Genomic DNA, 16,867 nt, shown 5'->3' with positions numbered 1-16,867 from the left:
CCTACTTTATTCAGTCTATCTATGATCCCTCTGTTCCGCGCTTTTGAATGGATCATTAATCCAATGTACAGGGGAAGCGGAGTCTCGCTAGATAGTGGATGGCGTACATTTCCCTGTCCTTGCTTTTTTTCTCGTTTCACTGCGTATCAGTAACTGAGACACTGACAGTGCAGCACGGCTTACATCAACAGTTTCTTCATTTGCAATATTAGGACCTTCAAGAATCATTCGTACAAGTGTTACTAGTGATTGTGGAACTGATTGCTCCTGGCAAGCTGTGGTAAAATGCCCATTGAATTGTGGGAAAGCTTTAAACATGTGCTTCCGCACGATGGATGCAGCCCTAGCCAAACACATTCCATCATCTTCTGAATTCTGTAAGCAAGCACCGTAAATCAATTCTGCAACGTCAATTCTGCAAATGTTCATTGCAATAGGTAATCTTAATTACATTTACATTTAACATTGAGGTTCATAACATTGTACGGTCGCCCAGATATGTACCTGGTGTTTGACTATTATAGTTCCATTACTTGAGGTCCAGGTACTTATGTGGGTGACTGTACAGCACAAAGTCTGTCCAGTTTTAAACGTTGCAACATATTAAATTAAAGATTACATATTTCCAACAATTTTGCTCTCTTTAAATTTCTTTATTTCTGCAATAATAACGGAGTTGGCCGATTTCAACGGACTTTTGTTTCATCCTGTATAATACTAATTACAGGATTCAGTGACAAAAAATGTACCTTTTATTAGCAAATATGAGTAATACGAATTCAAAATTTGATGTGAATCGTTTGTAATCACCGTTTTATGAGCCTTTATTGTGAGAAACGGTGTTTCTGTAATGTCCGGGCGGCCATGTTGTATGATGACGTCACAGGGCCAAATAAAGGGTTTGATGTTTGGGGTCTACATCTAAATTTTATCCTTAGGTATTGGTCTACCACGTCACCAAATGGCATGTTTGTATCACGATTTGCAAGATTCTTCGGTTATCCTACCCCACTATAGTTGAAAGAGTTGTGTTTCATGTATACTCGCACTAGGTGGCAGCATTGTCGTATCGGTAAGTTGAGAGTAATCCACTGTGTTTTAGACACTGCTTCCATTTTGCCTCACAACGTGCTGTGTATATGCATACAATGGAGGTTACACGAGAAGAACAGTATGGAGCAATAAAGTTTTGTTTTCACTTGAACGACACAGCTTCTGAAACATACAAAATGCTCCGGTCGTGCCGTTGAGCGCAAACTGCGTTTGGTTAAATGTTTTTGTATAGTCTATGTTCAAGAAACACTGTAATATTTTTCAGTATGGGAAGAATAAATATGAAATCATATTTGAGGTATTAAAGACATAAAAGCCTATGTTGATTAAGAAATCAAACAAATAAATGTTCGAAATGAAATGGAATGGAATCTTTCAATTTAGTGTCTCACGATTATGCCTTTTAGATCAAGGGAGACGATGATTGAAACAAGTGAATGGGAATGGAAGAATGGTGGAATGAGAAAGTAGGAGGAAACAGGAGTACCCCAAGATATGATGTTGTCCACCAGAAACTTATTTGGCCGGGAGACGAACCAGGGACCGCACACATTAGAAGTACTAGCTATACCATCGAGCCATCGTGCCCACGTCCCAAATAAATGTTCGAGCTCGACTAGTGGGCATTTTTAATCTGCTGTGAAATTCTGCAGCAATGCTGCAGAGCTGATATTTTTTGTTACAGTCTTCCGGGTCGCTGGTTCTGTCCAAGTCCGGGTTTGCCCTTGTCACCGGGTCAGATCGAGTTTGATTGATTGATTGGCTTGACTTTAGCGTTCCTTCCAGTACCGAGGCTATATGAGACGTGGACCTACGGCTTAACGTGGAACCGGAACCATACGAGCTCCCGTCGGGATCGAATCCGGGTCTTCCACGTCAAAGGCGCGTACACTAACTGCTTAGCCACGAGGGAGCACGTCAGATCGAGTTTGAGAAGCGACACGCAAGCCCGGATGATCTAAACAAAAGTCGTGATTCAAGTGACCTGTAACCCTTCCATCAGTGTTCTAATGGTGAAACTGCAATGCTCTTTGTCACATGGCAGGCACAGTGAGCCAACTGTAGACCAGGTACACCATGTCCAAAATTATTGTCGCATGTCTATAAATATGTTGTTCTAAGAATGTAATTTGGTAACGAATTCGCCCGGTATTTCTTATAATGTTAGTATATGTATAACCGGCAAAGACATGTATGTGGCAAATTTCATGTCAAAAGAGCAGTAAATAAGAACGATAAAACGAAAATAAAACTTTCTTGTCCATTTAGCAACATTTTGTTTTCCTCACTCTTATTTTCGTATTTATAATTCTTTTTCTATGAAATTTACCACAAATATACATTTCTCGATTATACACATAGTATCAGCATTTAAAAAAATACCCTGCAAAATCATTATCAAATTATATTCTCACAAGAACACAGTTATAGATATGCGACAATCATTTTGGATATGAGTGTACATTAGAAAGTGTTCGGTCATTCGGGATACTCGTCAGATATGGACCCCAGTTTTAGACCTGTTTCAACGGCTGACAGATCCCCTCCAAGGAACCAGGTTTCCCGATGTTCCGCCCTGAGATTGGTGCATCACCATGCTGTGGTAAAAAGGACAGCCCTGCATGAATGGAACCATTATCCTGTTGCAGTCTTCGGGGCTTTCAAGTCCACAGATCTGGTCATTTTGGACAAAGAGCGTCACGTAGACGACGGGAAAGCCTGAAGAGAACCCCTTTATTTCTGTTTGTACATACTCATGTTGCACATTGCCTCGGCAATCAAAGACAACTTTGGTTTGAATTTGCTACGCACAGGGTGATCTTCTCTCGGTCTTCGTGAGCTTTATCATGCCTTGGCAAGGTCAGATGTATGATCCACAGAGTTGATTGTGACTTTATTTTCGCGTCCTATCCTTACACCCATGCCTTTACCATCTTATCTTCACCGAGACCAGAGAAGAGCACCTAACATAACCACTTCTCTTAAATGAAAGTAACGCCATCTGTAGGCTAAAGACATTATGTACTCCTCTTGCATGACGCAAAATTTACCAACAAAAAGTGTAGAATATTTTGTCGACAGACCTCGTATTTCACCTCTAAGGTCTCTATGAAGCTCCTTGCAGAGTTCAAAAGATATATATATATATATCGTGAAAAAATGTAAACTTTTCAATGTACTTAAGTGTTCCGTACGAACTTAAAATCTCTCTTTTTCCCCGCAATTCTGGTAATGTGACTTGATTTCCTTGTGCTCTGAACGGCCCATACTGTATGTATTATTTTTGGACATTAGCTTTTTGTTATGTTAATAATATATTATGTGCAAAGATGAATAAATATATGGCGAGAATTGACCAGGAAGATGAATGTTGCAAAAATCAAACTAAAATTTTTCTTCGCTGAGAATCAACTATTTTACTGTTCTTTAACCAAGTGTGGAGAAATTAATCTTTTCCCCAACGAATGTTGAGAGCACAATGTCTCTTATCGTATGATATATTTTCTTCTTTAACTCTGTTTGTAAGGTGAACTTTGCAGAGGAGTCCATAATTCAAGATGATGTATTGGATTCAACGCTATCTATTCTATTTTCTTAGTTGCATTTCATGCGAAGATTCCTCTTTCGCTTTAGTTTAATGCAGATACGCAGAAGATTCTTTCCGTGTGTTGATTGCAGGGACGTATGCAAAGGGATGGGTTCTGGGAATCCGAACCTCCTCCGATATACCGAGTTTTCTATACATTCAGTCTAATTCTAGGAGTGATTTTTTTTTTTTTTTTTTTTTACAAATTTTAATGTAATTTATCTTCATATAGAATCTGAACCTCTTTCCCCGAAATAAATTCCCGCGTACGTGCCCGGTTCATTGTAATTATTTGCTATTTCGTGCATAATTTAATAAACACTAACAGAATTATTGAGTTCTACTATTTTTAATACGTAATTTGAATCTCAGGGTAGAAATCACTGGTATCTCTGGCATGGAAAATTTGAAGAGGACATCAAAAAAGTTAGTTAAATGGTACTACCTAGCCCAACCTGTTTATTATCTTCGATTCCATTTATTACCTTTCTGTTTACCTTCACGGATCCCCTGAGGTATATCAAGAGTTCTGTTATAATCGTTTCACAGCCTGAATATTATATTCCAAATAAATATAGTAATTATTATTTATATGTTGTTCTGTCGTTAGTAAATAAAGTAAATTAGAATAAAATATTAAATATTTCATACTTCAAAATATTGGGGGGACGCGTACCCCCTCGCTCCCCAGCCAGAGATGCCCGTGGTGGGAATTATAAAGTGGCTGGATGTGGCACTTTGGCACGCTATAACATTAAGCATAGATGCCATGAAATTTTGCCGCATTTTTGTCACTTGCTGTTGTATTTGCTCAACGGTCCTTGGTGAGAATTCTCTTCAATGTTCAAACACCGTGCTCGTGGGTTTCCTCGGGGTTCTCCCGTTTCCTCCCACTTTCTTCATTCCCCCATTTCATTCATTACTCATCATCACCGTCTCCTTTAGCCTAACCGGCATAACCGTAGGACGTAAAACTCAAAGATTTCATTTTTTTTTAGAGATCCCTATAAGTCCACTATTATTCTTTCCCAACACTGTTTTGCCATCAGTTCTGTAGGCCAGCAACAACCTAGAAACTGTTCATTGCGATATACGTAACACGTTTGCCACCTTAAGTGCACTACAATTAAGCATGCAAACTGAATTTTGTCTATTTGAAAATCAGAGAGGTCACCAACTTTTTAACACCATCGCTTATCCACTTCAACCCACGTCTCAGTTCTACACAGCCTGACATACTATAATGATCACTTAACACATCACTAATAACGTCCAGGCGCTGCATATATATTGTCAGCGTTTTCACTTCACAATGTAAGGTGTTGCAAACTACATGTATTTTTATTGTTTTGATTTCTGTATAAAGGATGGACTATTTATCTCGAATAGCCCTTGTAACTTTTAAACTAATCGATAAAAATTAATGAAATTTTGTAGCACGTAAATATAAACTGGGAAACATTGTTAGACATACTCTACAGTACTACCCGGTTAACAGTGTTGCCAACCAAACGTAAAGTCGTATTATTTAAATGGTACTGCATCACTTCATTACATATTTCAAATTTACGTGTGAAACGAAATCTTTCAAGATTATATTTATTATTCAGTATTACGAACTAAGCACGCTACAATATCACAAACATCCATAAATGTCCAAAGTTTGAACAGTGCTTACTTGTTAGACAAGTATCACATCCGACGACATTTGATAGTTTTCAATAAATGTAAGACCATATTGCTGTTTACAGCAATTTAGTATCTCAACCCGTTCTGAAAATATATATATGGATACAGATTGCTTTTGCTAATACCTTTTAAAATGGCGTCATCATCATCATAGGTATTCTGCCATTATTAGCAGTTCACTTGCAACTGAGAAGTGTTCTTGCTCTACGGTCTTCCGTTAACCTCTCCGCCTTTACGTACAATTTCTCTGTTTTGATATTATCCATAATAGTAATCTCATTCGCCCTCTAGTTCCTGCCACCATACCCCTTAGCAAGCCCCTTACGACGTATTTCCTTCTTATACAATGTCCCAACCAGTTTCTCTTCCTCTTCTTAATAATATCTAAAATTGTTCTTTTCTCTTCCACCATTTCTAACACTCTCTCATTCCTTTTAAGCTCGACTCAGCAAATTCTCTCCATTCTTCTCCACGCGCACATTTCGAAAGCTTCCAGTTGTTTTCATTATTTTTGCGTAATTAAAATGCCGTAGTTGTGGGGAATTGTGTTAAAAAGTATTGCTTTCATTTGCTTCTATAACATAACAACAATAATTTCTAGCAGATGTCAACAAGTTCTCGCAATTTCATAGCTTTAAGGAGTTTTTCAAACTTTACTAAAATTCATCATAACTTCGGGACAAATTATGACTGCTTCAATGACGTTATGTTCTTTAATTGGAAATCATCTACGTTATTGGATTGGGCAGTTATCTAAGCAATGTTTCGAAATAAACTCACACCTCATTGTAACTTTGTTTTTCTTCTTTTCAGAAATACGTCATATCATGGTCATAGACTATTCGATACTATTGTCTTACATAGATTCTCCCCAATTGTCTTACATAGATTCTGTGTTCCAATCGAATATGGAACAATCACATTCATCATACGCATGAGAATTCTGTATTCTGCTATGGTATTAGCACTGGACAATTCTGTTTTTGTAATTTTCGCAATTAAGTGAGAAGTAATACAACCTAGAAACAAACATTCTGGTGAGAGGTATCCTTGGTTCGCTTTCAGGTCATGTGAGTTTGTGGTGGACAACATCGTTCCAGTGGATTTTCTCGGGGTTTTCTCGTTTTCTCTCACATTCTCATTCCATACTTTTACATAATCATTTACTTGAATTAATCATTGCCTTTACAAGGCAAAAGTTTAAGCGTAAGATGTAAAATTAAAAAAAAAAATGGGATGCGGGGATAGAGTAAGATGCAAAGAGCAGTAATGATGACCACTCTATACCACTGATCGATCTATCCTGTTTATATTTAGGAAACACTGCAATGAACCAGAACAGCCAATTAACCTTCACTTTCCCTATTTTTGCTTTGATCTAGTGTAGTTACAAAATTTCTTCCTGGGATACATCTCCGATCGTCCTTAACATAGGCTACCAATCGTCCTTAACTATCGCAATACTACTTTCACCCACCCATATGTCCGCATTTTGTACGGACTGTTTGTATTTTTGGGTCCGTGTCCGTATCGTACAAAACATGAAATAGGGAAATGTCCGTAACTTGACAGTTTTTGGAGCTGCCCGAAAATTTTCGAGTCGGGAATCGCTAATATCTCTGTCAAAAAGAATTGTGTTTTCATCATATAATTTATATTTTAGTTACTACTATTAATAAAGTAGGTTATGTTTTTAAAAAGTGTTTCATTTTTCCATTCCAGGGTTGTTTTAGTTAGATTTAATATACGGTAGGTAATCTAATGGCATGATTTATTATATTTGTGTTAATAAAAAAAATATAAAACATGTTAGTTTCCAATAGTGTTTTAAGTATTGTAATAGTAAACAATTGTGTGATAACCTAAAAACGTGATTTTAGGTAAGAAATTTAAAAATATTTATTCTGTGTTTGAACACCGTATCTTGGATAGATCGCCATTTTAGCGTTTGTCCGTATTTTGGATCAAAAAATTATGGCAACCCTACCCATACCTCATGCATTGAAAGCTAAGGGAAATCTTCTGAAATTTCTACTGGTTAGAGGTACAAAAGGTTATTTTCTATAAAGGAAATATTTGCACATTTTTAGAGTTTAATAAAATAGTTTTCCTATATATTCGTCAATATTCTGTTTCTAATAGTATCTAACAGCAATATTCGTGTGTCACTTGCGTACAAGGTGTGTTCAAAAACAAATTGAACTTTTGAAATAGCTTACCAACCGATAGAGGGAGCGCGCTGCGCCTACAGATTATAGCTATCGGCAGGTTTAGATAACAAATTTCTATTTGCTTCGTTTCGCTATGACCGTTAGTCGGCGAGCTACAGCCTGAAGTGATCACGTGCAGAAGTTGTTCGTCGAATTAATGATACACTGATTATGACGCAGCTTGAAGAACTGCATGCGAGTGTGAAATTTTGCTACAAACTTGGCGAAACATTTACAGAGACATTTCAATTTATTTTCAATTCATTCAGGGTCTCCTCGTCCAAAAAAAAAAAAAAAAAAAAAAAAAAAGTACGCATGAGTCGGACAAAGATCAAGGTAATGTTGGTTGGGTTTTTTGATTGGGAATGCATTGTCCATCATGAATTTGTATCATGTGGCTCAGATAATAAACAAATAATTTTACTAACAAGTAAAGGATCCACATGGATGAATCGAGTTGCGGGATAAGACATAGTGTGCCTGATAGAGGATGTGAAAATATGTGTATGTGTAAAGTTATAGCGGCTGAGCGCCATAAGAAATGGAGGGGGAGGGGGTCAAGGTTGGTGGGAGAAGGGCTATGCTTTGTTATAGAAATACATAAAATAAACTGTTGAATCGTGAAAATAGTGAAAGATAGACAATATGAACGGTGGTAGTTTCACATTTTAGCAAAAGAAGAATGGGCAGAGTAGATCATGGATCTCCGCCGCCATCTTGAAATCCGCCATTTTGAAATATGTGATTTTTCTTTAAATGGAAAGGTAGTCATGTGATATATCAATTAGAGCCAACATGTTTTCAAAACATAAACTATGAACTTTATTGATCGTTATCTGTATTTATTTGGGAGATTTAGGATCAATTTTATAGTTATGTACGAAAGTCTAGGAGACTGATACTCGTATGTTGAAAGTTCGGATTATCACGAAAACAAATGTAAGTTAAACATATTTACAAGACAAAAAAACTAACAGTGAAATTTGATATCCAAGTTGTCCTATATTATGACATTATTATTTATGACATTACTTCCAATTTGCTTCATATAGTGCAGAAGAGAACTGTTCCAGTCTGGAAGAACCGTTTCTGTTTTATTTTATTTTATTTTTTGGTCGAAAACAATGTGGAGTTTATATAGCTACCTTTTGTTTAATGACATACTAATGAATAGACCATAACATAATAAAATTTCATAGATTGGAATGCAATTATTACGTACTGTACGTAGACCATTATTTTTTCACCACTTGCTATATTTTTCACTCAACTTTCTTTGTCCACCTTCGTAAGCAATAGCAACTTGGAACGAGCGTTGCATGTGATATCTGGATGAAAAGTGGACTTCTGAAGTAGAATGTGTTTTCATGATAATTCAAACTTTCAACATACGAATATCAGTATCCTAAATTTTCGTAAATAACTGTAAAGATGATCCTAAATCTTCCAAATAAGAACAGATAACGATCAATAAAGTTCATAACTGACTTTTTTGGGAACATGTTGGTCCTAATATATATGTCACATGACTACCTTTCCATTTTAAAAAAATATCACATATTTCGAAATGGCGGATTTCAAGATGGCGGTGGAGGTTCGTGATCTTCTCTGCCCATTCTTCTTTTGCTAATGTGTGAAATTACCACCGTTTGCATTGTTATCTTTCACTGCTTTTACGATTCAACAGTTTATTTGATGTATTTCTATAACAAAGCATAGTCCTTCTCCCACCAACTTTGACCCCCTCTCCTCCGTTTCTTATGGCGCTCAGCCGCTATAACTTTGCACATACACATATTTTCACATCCTCTAACAGGCGCACCATATCTCATCCCGCAATTCGATTCATCCATTTGGACCCTTTACTTGTAAGTCATTTTAGCGCGATTAAGGAATGTTGTGCGCAGGAAGAGGCCTAAATTATTTGAAAACCAGATTTGGATGGTGTACCGTGCCAATGTGCCTACTCACGCTTCGCTTCTCATCCGCAGGTTACCTGGCTCCCGTTATTCCCCACCCACCCTATTCTTTGGACCTAGCTCCAATAGGCTTTTGCCTGTTTCCGAAACTTAAAATCACTTTGAAAGGATGTAGTTTGCAAACCATAGAGTATATTGAGGACAATGCGATAATAGACTTACGCACCATCCGAAAAAGTGCATTCCAGGAGGCTATTCAAAAATAGAAGAAACGTTGAGAACGGTGTAATGTCAGTACAGGGGTCTACTTTGAAGGGGGCCGGACAGTGCTAAAAATGTTATACAATGAACAATAAAGATGTTATAGTGTAAGATTGGTTTCTTTTTGAATACACCTCGTATATTTGTGATATACTATAGATTAAAATCGTTTTTAGTTAAAATCTCTGTTTACAACACATTTGACGCTTTTTTTTTTAGTTTGCCCACCAGCCAATGATATAATTGTATTACTAATACTCAAATCTAAATATGCTTACGACGTTTGTCCTATTTGCAAATAATTAAGTTGAAACACTACGGTTTTTAACTTACAACTTAATCAGAAAATAGCAGTAACGGATCCAGGGGGGCGATCGGGGCGATCGCTCCCCCCAGAATAGAATTTTTTATTTAAAAAATAAAACCTATCATAAGATTATTTCCAATATACTCTTACATTGATTTGACTTCAAAGATCGACGTCCCCCATCCGCTCCTGGCAATTAGTGTTGCCGGGTGCATGTAAGTAAATGTTTTATCATGATAATTTCAAAGTTTGTTTTTCATTGTTTTCAGGAATTTAATAATGTAGACAGATTCTTAACACACCTTTTGATGCACTGAAACATCAGCAAAGTTGCCAATTCATAGTGTTAATTTATGAAAACTACGATTTCCCTAGCTCCCCCTTACAGAGGCCTCATCCGATTAGTGGAAATGAAAATTCTTTTTTCTGCTCCATAGTTTTCAAGCCACTCCAACTAAACAAACTGAAAATTAACGACAGAACATCCATACGTATGAGTCAATTTACATGTTTTGCAAAAAAAAAAAAAAAAAAAAAAAAAAAAATACACCTTCGGTTACATCTGGCAACACTGTGTGGTTCCTAGTGTACTTCAATCGTTGCTTCTTAGTTTAAAAATATATGCATGAACAAGGCTTCATTTTGGTATAACCATTATTCGTGTATCACTTCAGGTTAAAAAGTTCTACTATCCCAAACTCCGGATTGCATTGTATATTGGACACCCTGTAGTACAGTATTCCAGATGGCTTCTTAAATTGACATAATATAGTATTAAACAGGTTTTCAAAGAGGAGAAATCTTCGGAAACCCATTTTATAATTCCTAAGTTCCTTCTAGTTTCAAAGACTATGCTTTCAAAATATGTATTAAATAACAGTTTAGAGTCAAAGATCCTTGATAGAGACAACCTTTTAGACAGAAATATCAATAACATAATTGTAATGTACCGAATTGGTTTTGAAAGTAAAGGGTATAAAGAATGTTTTATTAAGATTCAAAGGTAAAACATTCACTGTTGACCAGGAGACAATAGAATTAATATTTTCTAATTTCACACAATCATGAAGGTTGTTAATAGTACAATAGATCTTCAAATCATCCACGTACATAAGAAATTGACACTCAATAATTTCTTTCAAGTCATTACCAAACAAGAGAAACAAAACTGGACATAAGTTAGAGCCCTGGGGAACACCAGAAAAATATTATGTGCATTAGAAACCTGACCTTTATATGCTACAACAAATTTTCTAGAGGTTAAATATAAAATGACCATCTAATAAAATTTGGTGATAAACCATATGATTTTAATTTTTTGATTAGTATATAATGACGAAGTTTGTCAAAAGCCTTGGGGAAATCAAAGTATATTACATCAACTTGCCCTTGAGTCTTCAATGGAGGAAGAATATCATACACATAACATGTTAAGTTGGATAAGACAGTTTAATATAAAGTTTTAACATAAATGTCAGAAAGCAAATATTTATTTGTATATTAAGGAAACTATGCAGCAAAAGGTTGTCGCAGCTTACGATACTTCATTCAACTAAACGAAAATATTTATAATATTTTAAAAATGTATTAGTTATGTAACATTAGGAAAAAAAATATTGCTACGGTGCCAGACTGGAGCTTATAGTTAAAACAGGGTTGTCACAATCGTCTCAATTCTGTAATCGTCTAGGTACTTGTCAATTAGGGATGATGTGTGTAGTTTACGTGGTAAGCAAACCTCAGGTAACCATTTATTTGGGTAACATCTAGGGAAGGAATTTAGATGTGGTTTATAAATATGACCTAAAAGTCTTTGCTACGGTGCCAGAAAACGCAGAAATTTGAGTTTTCGTCAAATATGGTTGTCTACGAGGCAGGATATAAGGCTGTTTCGTATAGAAAAGTGCAAAGGATCAAGTGCTCAGAATTCACGTATAATTCTCCTTTGTATCATTATATTTGCTTTGTAGAGACTGGCGGATCCAGGAGGGTGTTCGGAGAGTCAGATCTTCTCCTGGACGATTAGTAAAGGCTTCAAATAAGGAATTTTACATGAAATAAGAATAAAATAGTGCAATATTTTATATATATATAAAAACATATATATAGACATATAAAAGGCCATCCTTTGGAGGGCTGGTTGCCCCATCACCCTACCCTTGGATCCGCTAGTGTTCATAGGTATCTTGTTTCCCAAACTCACCACTGTACGAAAACATTTAGGCATCCCAATTCTTGATTGATTGTTTTATATCTATATCTTTGTCAGATGCCCTAGCATTGGGAATCAAACCCGAAGTTCTGTGCACCAAAGTCACCCGCGCTAGACACTAGACAATAGTCGAGGGAACCCCAAGTATAAAACTGCAATGTAAATCATTGCTTTTGTAAAATGACTTACTATTTTCTACGTGTTTAGGTAATCTCTTTCCAGATGAAGATAAATGAATGTAAGAGCAACACGTTGTTATTTTGGGTAGATTCTTAATCTATTAAACTCACTTTCTCATTGTGTCATCTGTCTCCATTAAACCTTCCATACATATTTTTTTCTTCTTTCTCTTTTTATCTTCCAGAGAGTGTATAGTTGGACGTTATCAGATGTTGTTGTTATGTGGATTTGAGTAGTTATTGCATCAAAAATCTCCTTTTCTCATCCTCCCTCTTCGTATACCAACGCAGTCTTTATGAACTTCAATTTTTGCGAGTTTGCGCGGAGTGTCTGTCGAGTGCGGTCGCATGGGGTGGAAACTTTGTACTACCCAGAGCGCAGTGTTATTGGATCGGCCGCTCCGTTTAGATACAAAAACTCCGCGGAAACTTCATAGTCGTGGAAAGGTGACAGTAATTCGCGCGCGTGTGATGAATTAATTTACAAACAACTTCCTTGTTACTTAACAAACAAACAATTGATTAATTTTACTCTTAAGAGTTTGTATTCTTTAAGAAAATGCTGCGATCAAGCAAACGTAATTATCGCTCTTATCACAATCGTCATTATACTATTAAGAGCCGTAAAGTCTTCTTGGAGTGGGTTTGAGGCCTGAGGACGACCTCACTTGAGGATATTGCGTACTCTCTACATTCTGGAAGAGAAATTTCTGGAGATTTGGAAGTTCGTCCCTTCGAAGAGCAATCAAGAAAACTGGAATCCGAAAATCAGCGACCGTCGCAGATGTGCGAAGGTGGCGGCAAAACAGATGACAGTCGACCAGCGCGGTAAGCTTATCGCAACAGTTTATTTTTATGCTTTCTTTCCCTTCTATGAATGTTTTGCGATGTGCTTTGTTAAAAGAAAATCAGATAGGCCTACTGAACTTAGAATAGATTCTTTCTTATGCTGCACTAATAGTCAATGTGCATTTACTTAATAAAAAAAAAAAGTTAAGAAATTCCAGAAGGAGGTGGAGGCTGCGGAGAGATAATGAAATTGTATTTGTAGTTTAAGCTGAGTTTAAATAAAGGACCATCATTTACCTATAGGTGGCAGCACGACGGCCAAATTAACACACACTTGCTACCTAGGTGATACTTCATCCCACTTCAAAGAAAAGTAATGTAATTTCAAATACATTTATACTTCACAAATTTGAGGATGCAATTCCTGCTCTTGCAATTGCCTAAAGAAAATTGTAGGCAATCGAGGTTTTTAGGCTGTCTTGTAATTACGACCAAATTGTCTTTGATAATGGATCCAACGCTCAGCCACGGCTGTACAAAGATCCATTGTTCAATACACGTTTATAGGCAGGATCACTCGAAAAGGGGACAGCATGTTATATAATCTGTAAAGCAGAAACGCCCACATGAGAAATTTCTAGTACACTAATTGATTCTCCAATATACAAGGAGGGGAAAAGGTAGCCAAATATGCCGCCTCTAGGCTATACGTTGTCCTAGGATCCAGCCTGTTCCCACTAGACGTTAATCCGTGGCAGGCAGTGGATCCAGGCCGGTAGCCAGCCCAAAAATGTAGGGGTGCCCGATCCAACCATATTATAGTTCATTTCCAAGCCTACGGTGAAAATTTTAGGGAGTCAGCAAAAATTTAGGGGGCCCGGTCCCCCTAGACCCCCATGGGTACGGGCCTGAATGGATCTCTTTATTTTTCCATTTTTTTTTTTACAAAGTGATAACATTCAAAATAACCCATACAAAGTTCAAAAGATGGACATTCATACTTGTCCAACATAAATTGAATCGATAAATAGAAGATAATTGTAAGTAGTTGTTGCTGTTTAGATTGATTGAATGGTATTTACGTTCTTTGTCAGCACGAAGGCTATATATGAGAAACACTTATACTTAAAAGTGAGATCTGAACCACTGTAATGCATTCGATGCTTCCCGCCGGGAATCTAACCTGGTAGCTACATCGTGAACTCCAACCATTAAACTAGGGACAAGAGCTGTTCTTAAATATTTTGTATCGTTCGTTGTTGAATTATTGAAAGCATGTACTGCTTAATAATAATAATAATAATAATAATAATAATAATAATAATAATAATAATAATAATAATAATAATAATAATAATAATAATAATAATAAACAGATAATAATAATAAGACATAGATATTATTCCATGACTGGTAAGCAACTTGCCACAAACCTAGAAGTTTCCAAGCAGCGCAGTCTTCAGCTAGCCCGTTCATCTTCACACACAAATTATCTTTTACTTACTGTCTCTTTTTTTCCCCTCTCGAGGATAGTGGTGAATATAGCCCGGGGCCTGGGGAGACTAAGTCCCCAGTTTTTCAGTGACAAAAATAATTTAAGCTATTATTTACATATTTTTAGAAGTTGACAGTAAACTCATGGTATACCCATCATAGTCTGGGTTCTGCCTGCCCCCCCTTCCAGTTTTATCTTCTAGATCCGCCGCTGCAGTTGGGGAATATGATGGCTCAGTGGTAGAGCGCTTACTTTTGGTGGGAGGGGTTCCTTGGTTCGATCTCAGGTCATGTGAATTTGTTATGTGCAACTTTTGTATCCATGGATTTTGCCGAGGTTTTCCCCGTTTCCTTCAACATTCTTGTTCCACGATTTTTTCCATAATCATTCACTTCCGTTAATCACCTGTTTCTTTAGCCTACCGTACATATCCATAGAACGTTAAGTTAAAAGAAGATGATTGGACATCTCCCCCTTTCCTTCCATGAAATGTTCTACAAGTATTATCTCCCTCAGGATGCAGTTTTTTCTTAGACAACCAGTTTCTTTCTCTCTTTCCGATCTTCATTCAGTTTCTCTCGAAACAGGATTAATCACAAAGGATAGCATAGAACCTCTATACCATACGTTCTGAATGAAAATTGTCCGATTTTAACCAAAGTTGGCAAACGTTGACGATCTTACTGTGCGTATGAAATATCATAGTGTGCAATGCAAGGCTTTGATTCCGAGTTATGTATATAGGTCTATACATTTAAGGTATTGATTTCCATTTCATAAAATTCAGTTATTGATTGTTGTCGTATAGAAAAGTGAAGAAAAATAGTGCTACTCATATCATATATTTGTTATTAGTGGTATTTTATATTCGCCTTATTTTCCGTGGTGTTCCTAAGGGAGTTTGAAAAACACATGATTAATTATTAGAACCATGGGCAATAATTGGATAACTTCCTATATTATATATATATATATATATGGCACATTTTAGCTTACTGAATGAGAATAGTACAAGATCATACAGTATCTCACGCTTGGAGAGATTAGATATCCCTAAGTTACTCGACTGAAGGAGATTGAATACGAATTGATGGAGTGAAGGTACTGAGAGGTAACAGGAAAATTCGCAGAAAAACTATAGAGATTATGATATGGCCTAGGATTAAAAGAAAATGCTTTCGGACCCTATATGTACACTCTATCATTTTCTCCCCCCAACACACATACACATACAGCGAGTTCCTTTACTCAAACATACCATTTACAATTTCTCTATTATATTTTTGTTCTTTTACTACTTTATTCAAATCATATTTCGTACAATCGGATTCTGGTTCTTATTATACTACAAGGAACAAGCTATCCATGCACTAAACAGAAACTGAACCAAGAACTCTTAATACTGGTAGAGATTAGCATTCTATACAAGCCATCGCCCTTCTTAATATAGAAACTTTGTTAAAGTGGACTAGGGCATGCCTTTTCAATGCTGCAAATTCGATAATTACAACTAATAATACAATAATAATAATAATAGAAATTAGAAAGGATGTAACGGTACCTGCAAACAGACCTAGCGTTACTATTGTCAATAAAATGGAACAAGAAGTGACTCTCATCGTAGATGTAGCAGGGTCACTGACTTAAAACATTTCGTAGCAAAATAAGGAATTATAAAGACCTGGGACACGAAATCAAGAAGATATAGGAATGTTACAAAGTACAGGAAGACCAATCATTATCTGAACTACAGTTATTTTCCGTAAAAGCACTGTGATGCAATTGGAACAGATAAACACAACATATCTGTTAACAAACCTACAAAATCAGTAATTCTGGACACCTGTCATGTGGTCAGAAAGTTCTTTGGATTTTTGTTTGTTTGAGTTTGCGTTGATGGAGGTGTCGATATCGAGGGAAGTTCTTTGGAGAACTCTTCCAATAATCCGCACTTGCTATAGACGGTCGCCAGATTGTTAAGATTAAAACGCCTTCGCTTAAACCGATGTTTGTACTACTACTACTACTACAACAACTACGACTACGACTAATAATAATAATAATAATAATAATAATAATAATAATAATAATAATAATAATAATAATAATAATAATAATAATAATAATAATAATAATAATAATAATAATAATATAATGCTTTAGTAG

The 16,867-nt window shown here is 36.3% G+C and overlaps 1 protein-coding gene across 1 annotated transcript in view; it reads right to left on the bottom strand.

The window, feature by feature from the left end:
- The window catches only part of Uxs (UDP-xylose synthase), a 392,432-nt gene extending 376,020 nt beyond the window's left edge, over window positions 1-16,412 (bottom strand). The window contains exon 1 of the mRNA XM_081769545.1: window positions 16,263-16,412. Coding sequence (XP_081625671.1) covers window positions 16,263-16,320 — 58 coding nt within the window. The 5' untranslated portion in view covers window positions 16,321-16,412. The remainder of the gene's footprint in view (window positions 1-16,262) is intronic.
- Between the last annotated feature and the right edge of the window lie 455 nt (window positions 16,413-16,867).

Source organism: Thermobia domestica, chromosome 8, assembly GCF_964235325.1.
Source record: "Thermobia domestica chromosome 8, izTheDome1.hap1.1, whole genome shotgun sequence".
NCBI lineage: Eukaryota > Metazoa > Arthropoda > Insecta > Zygentoma > Lepismatidae > Thermobia > Thermobia domestica.
This window is presented reverse-complemented; position numbering and strand designations above follow the sequence as displayed.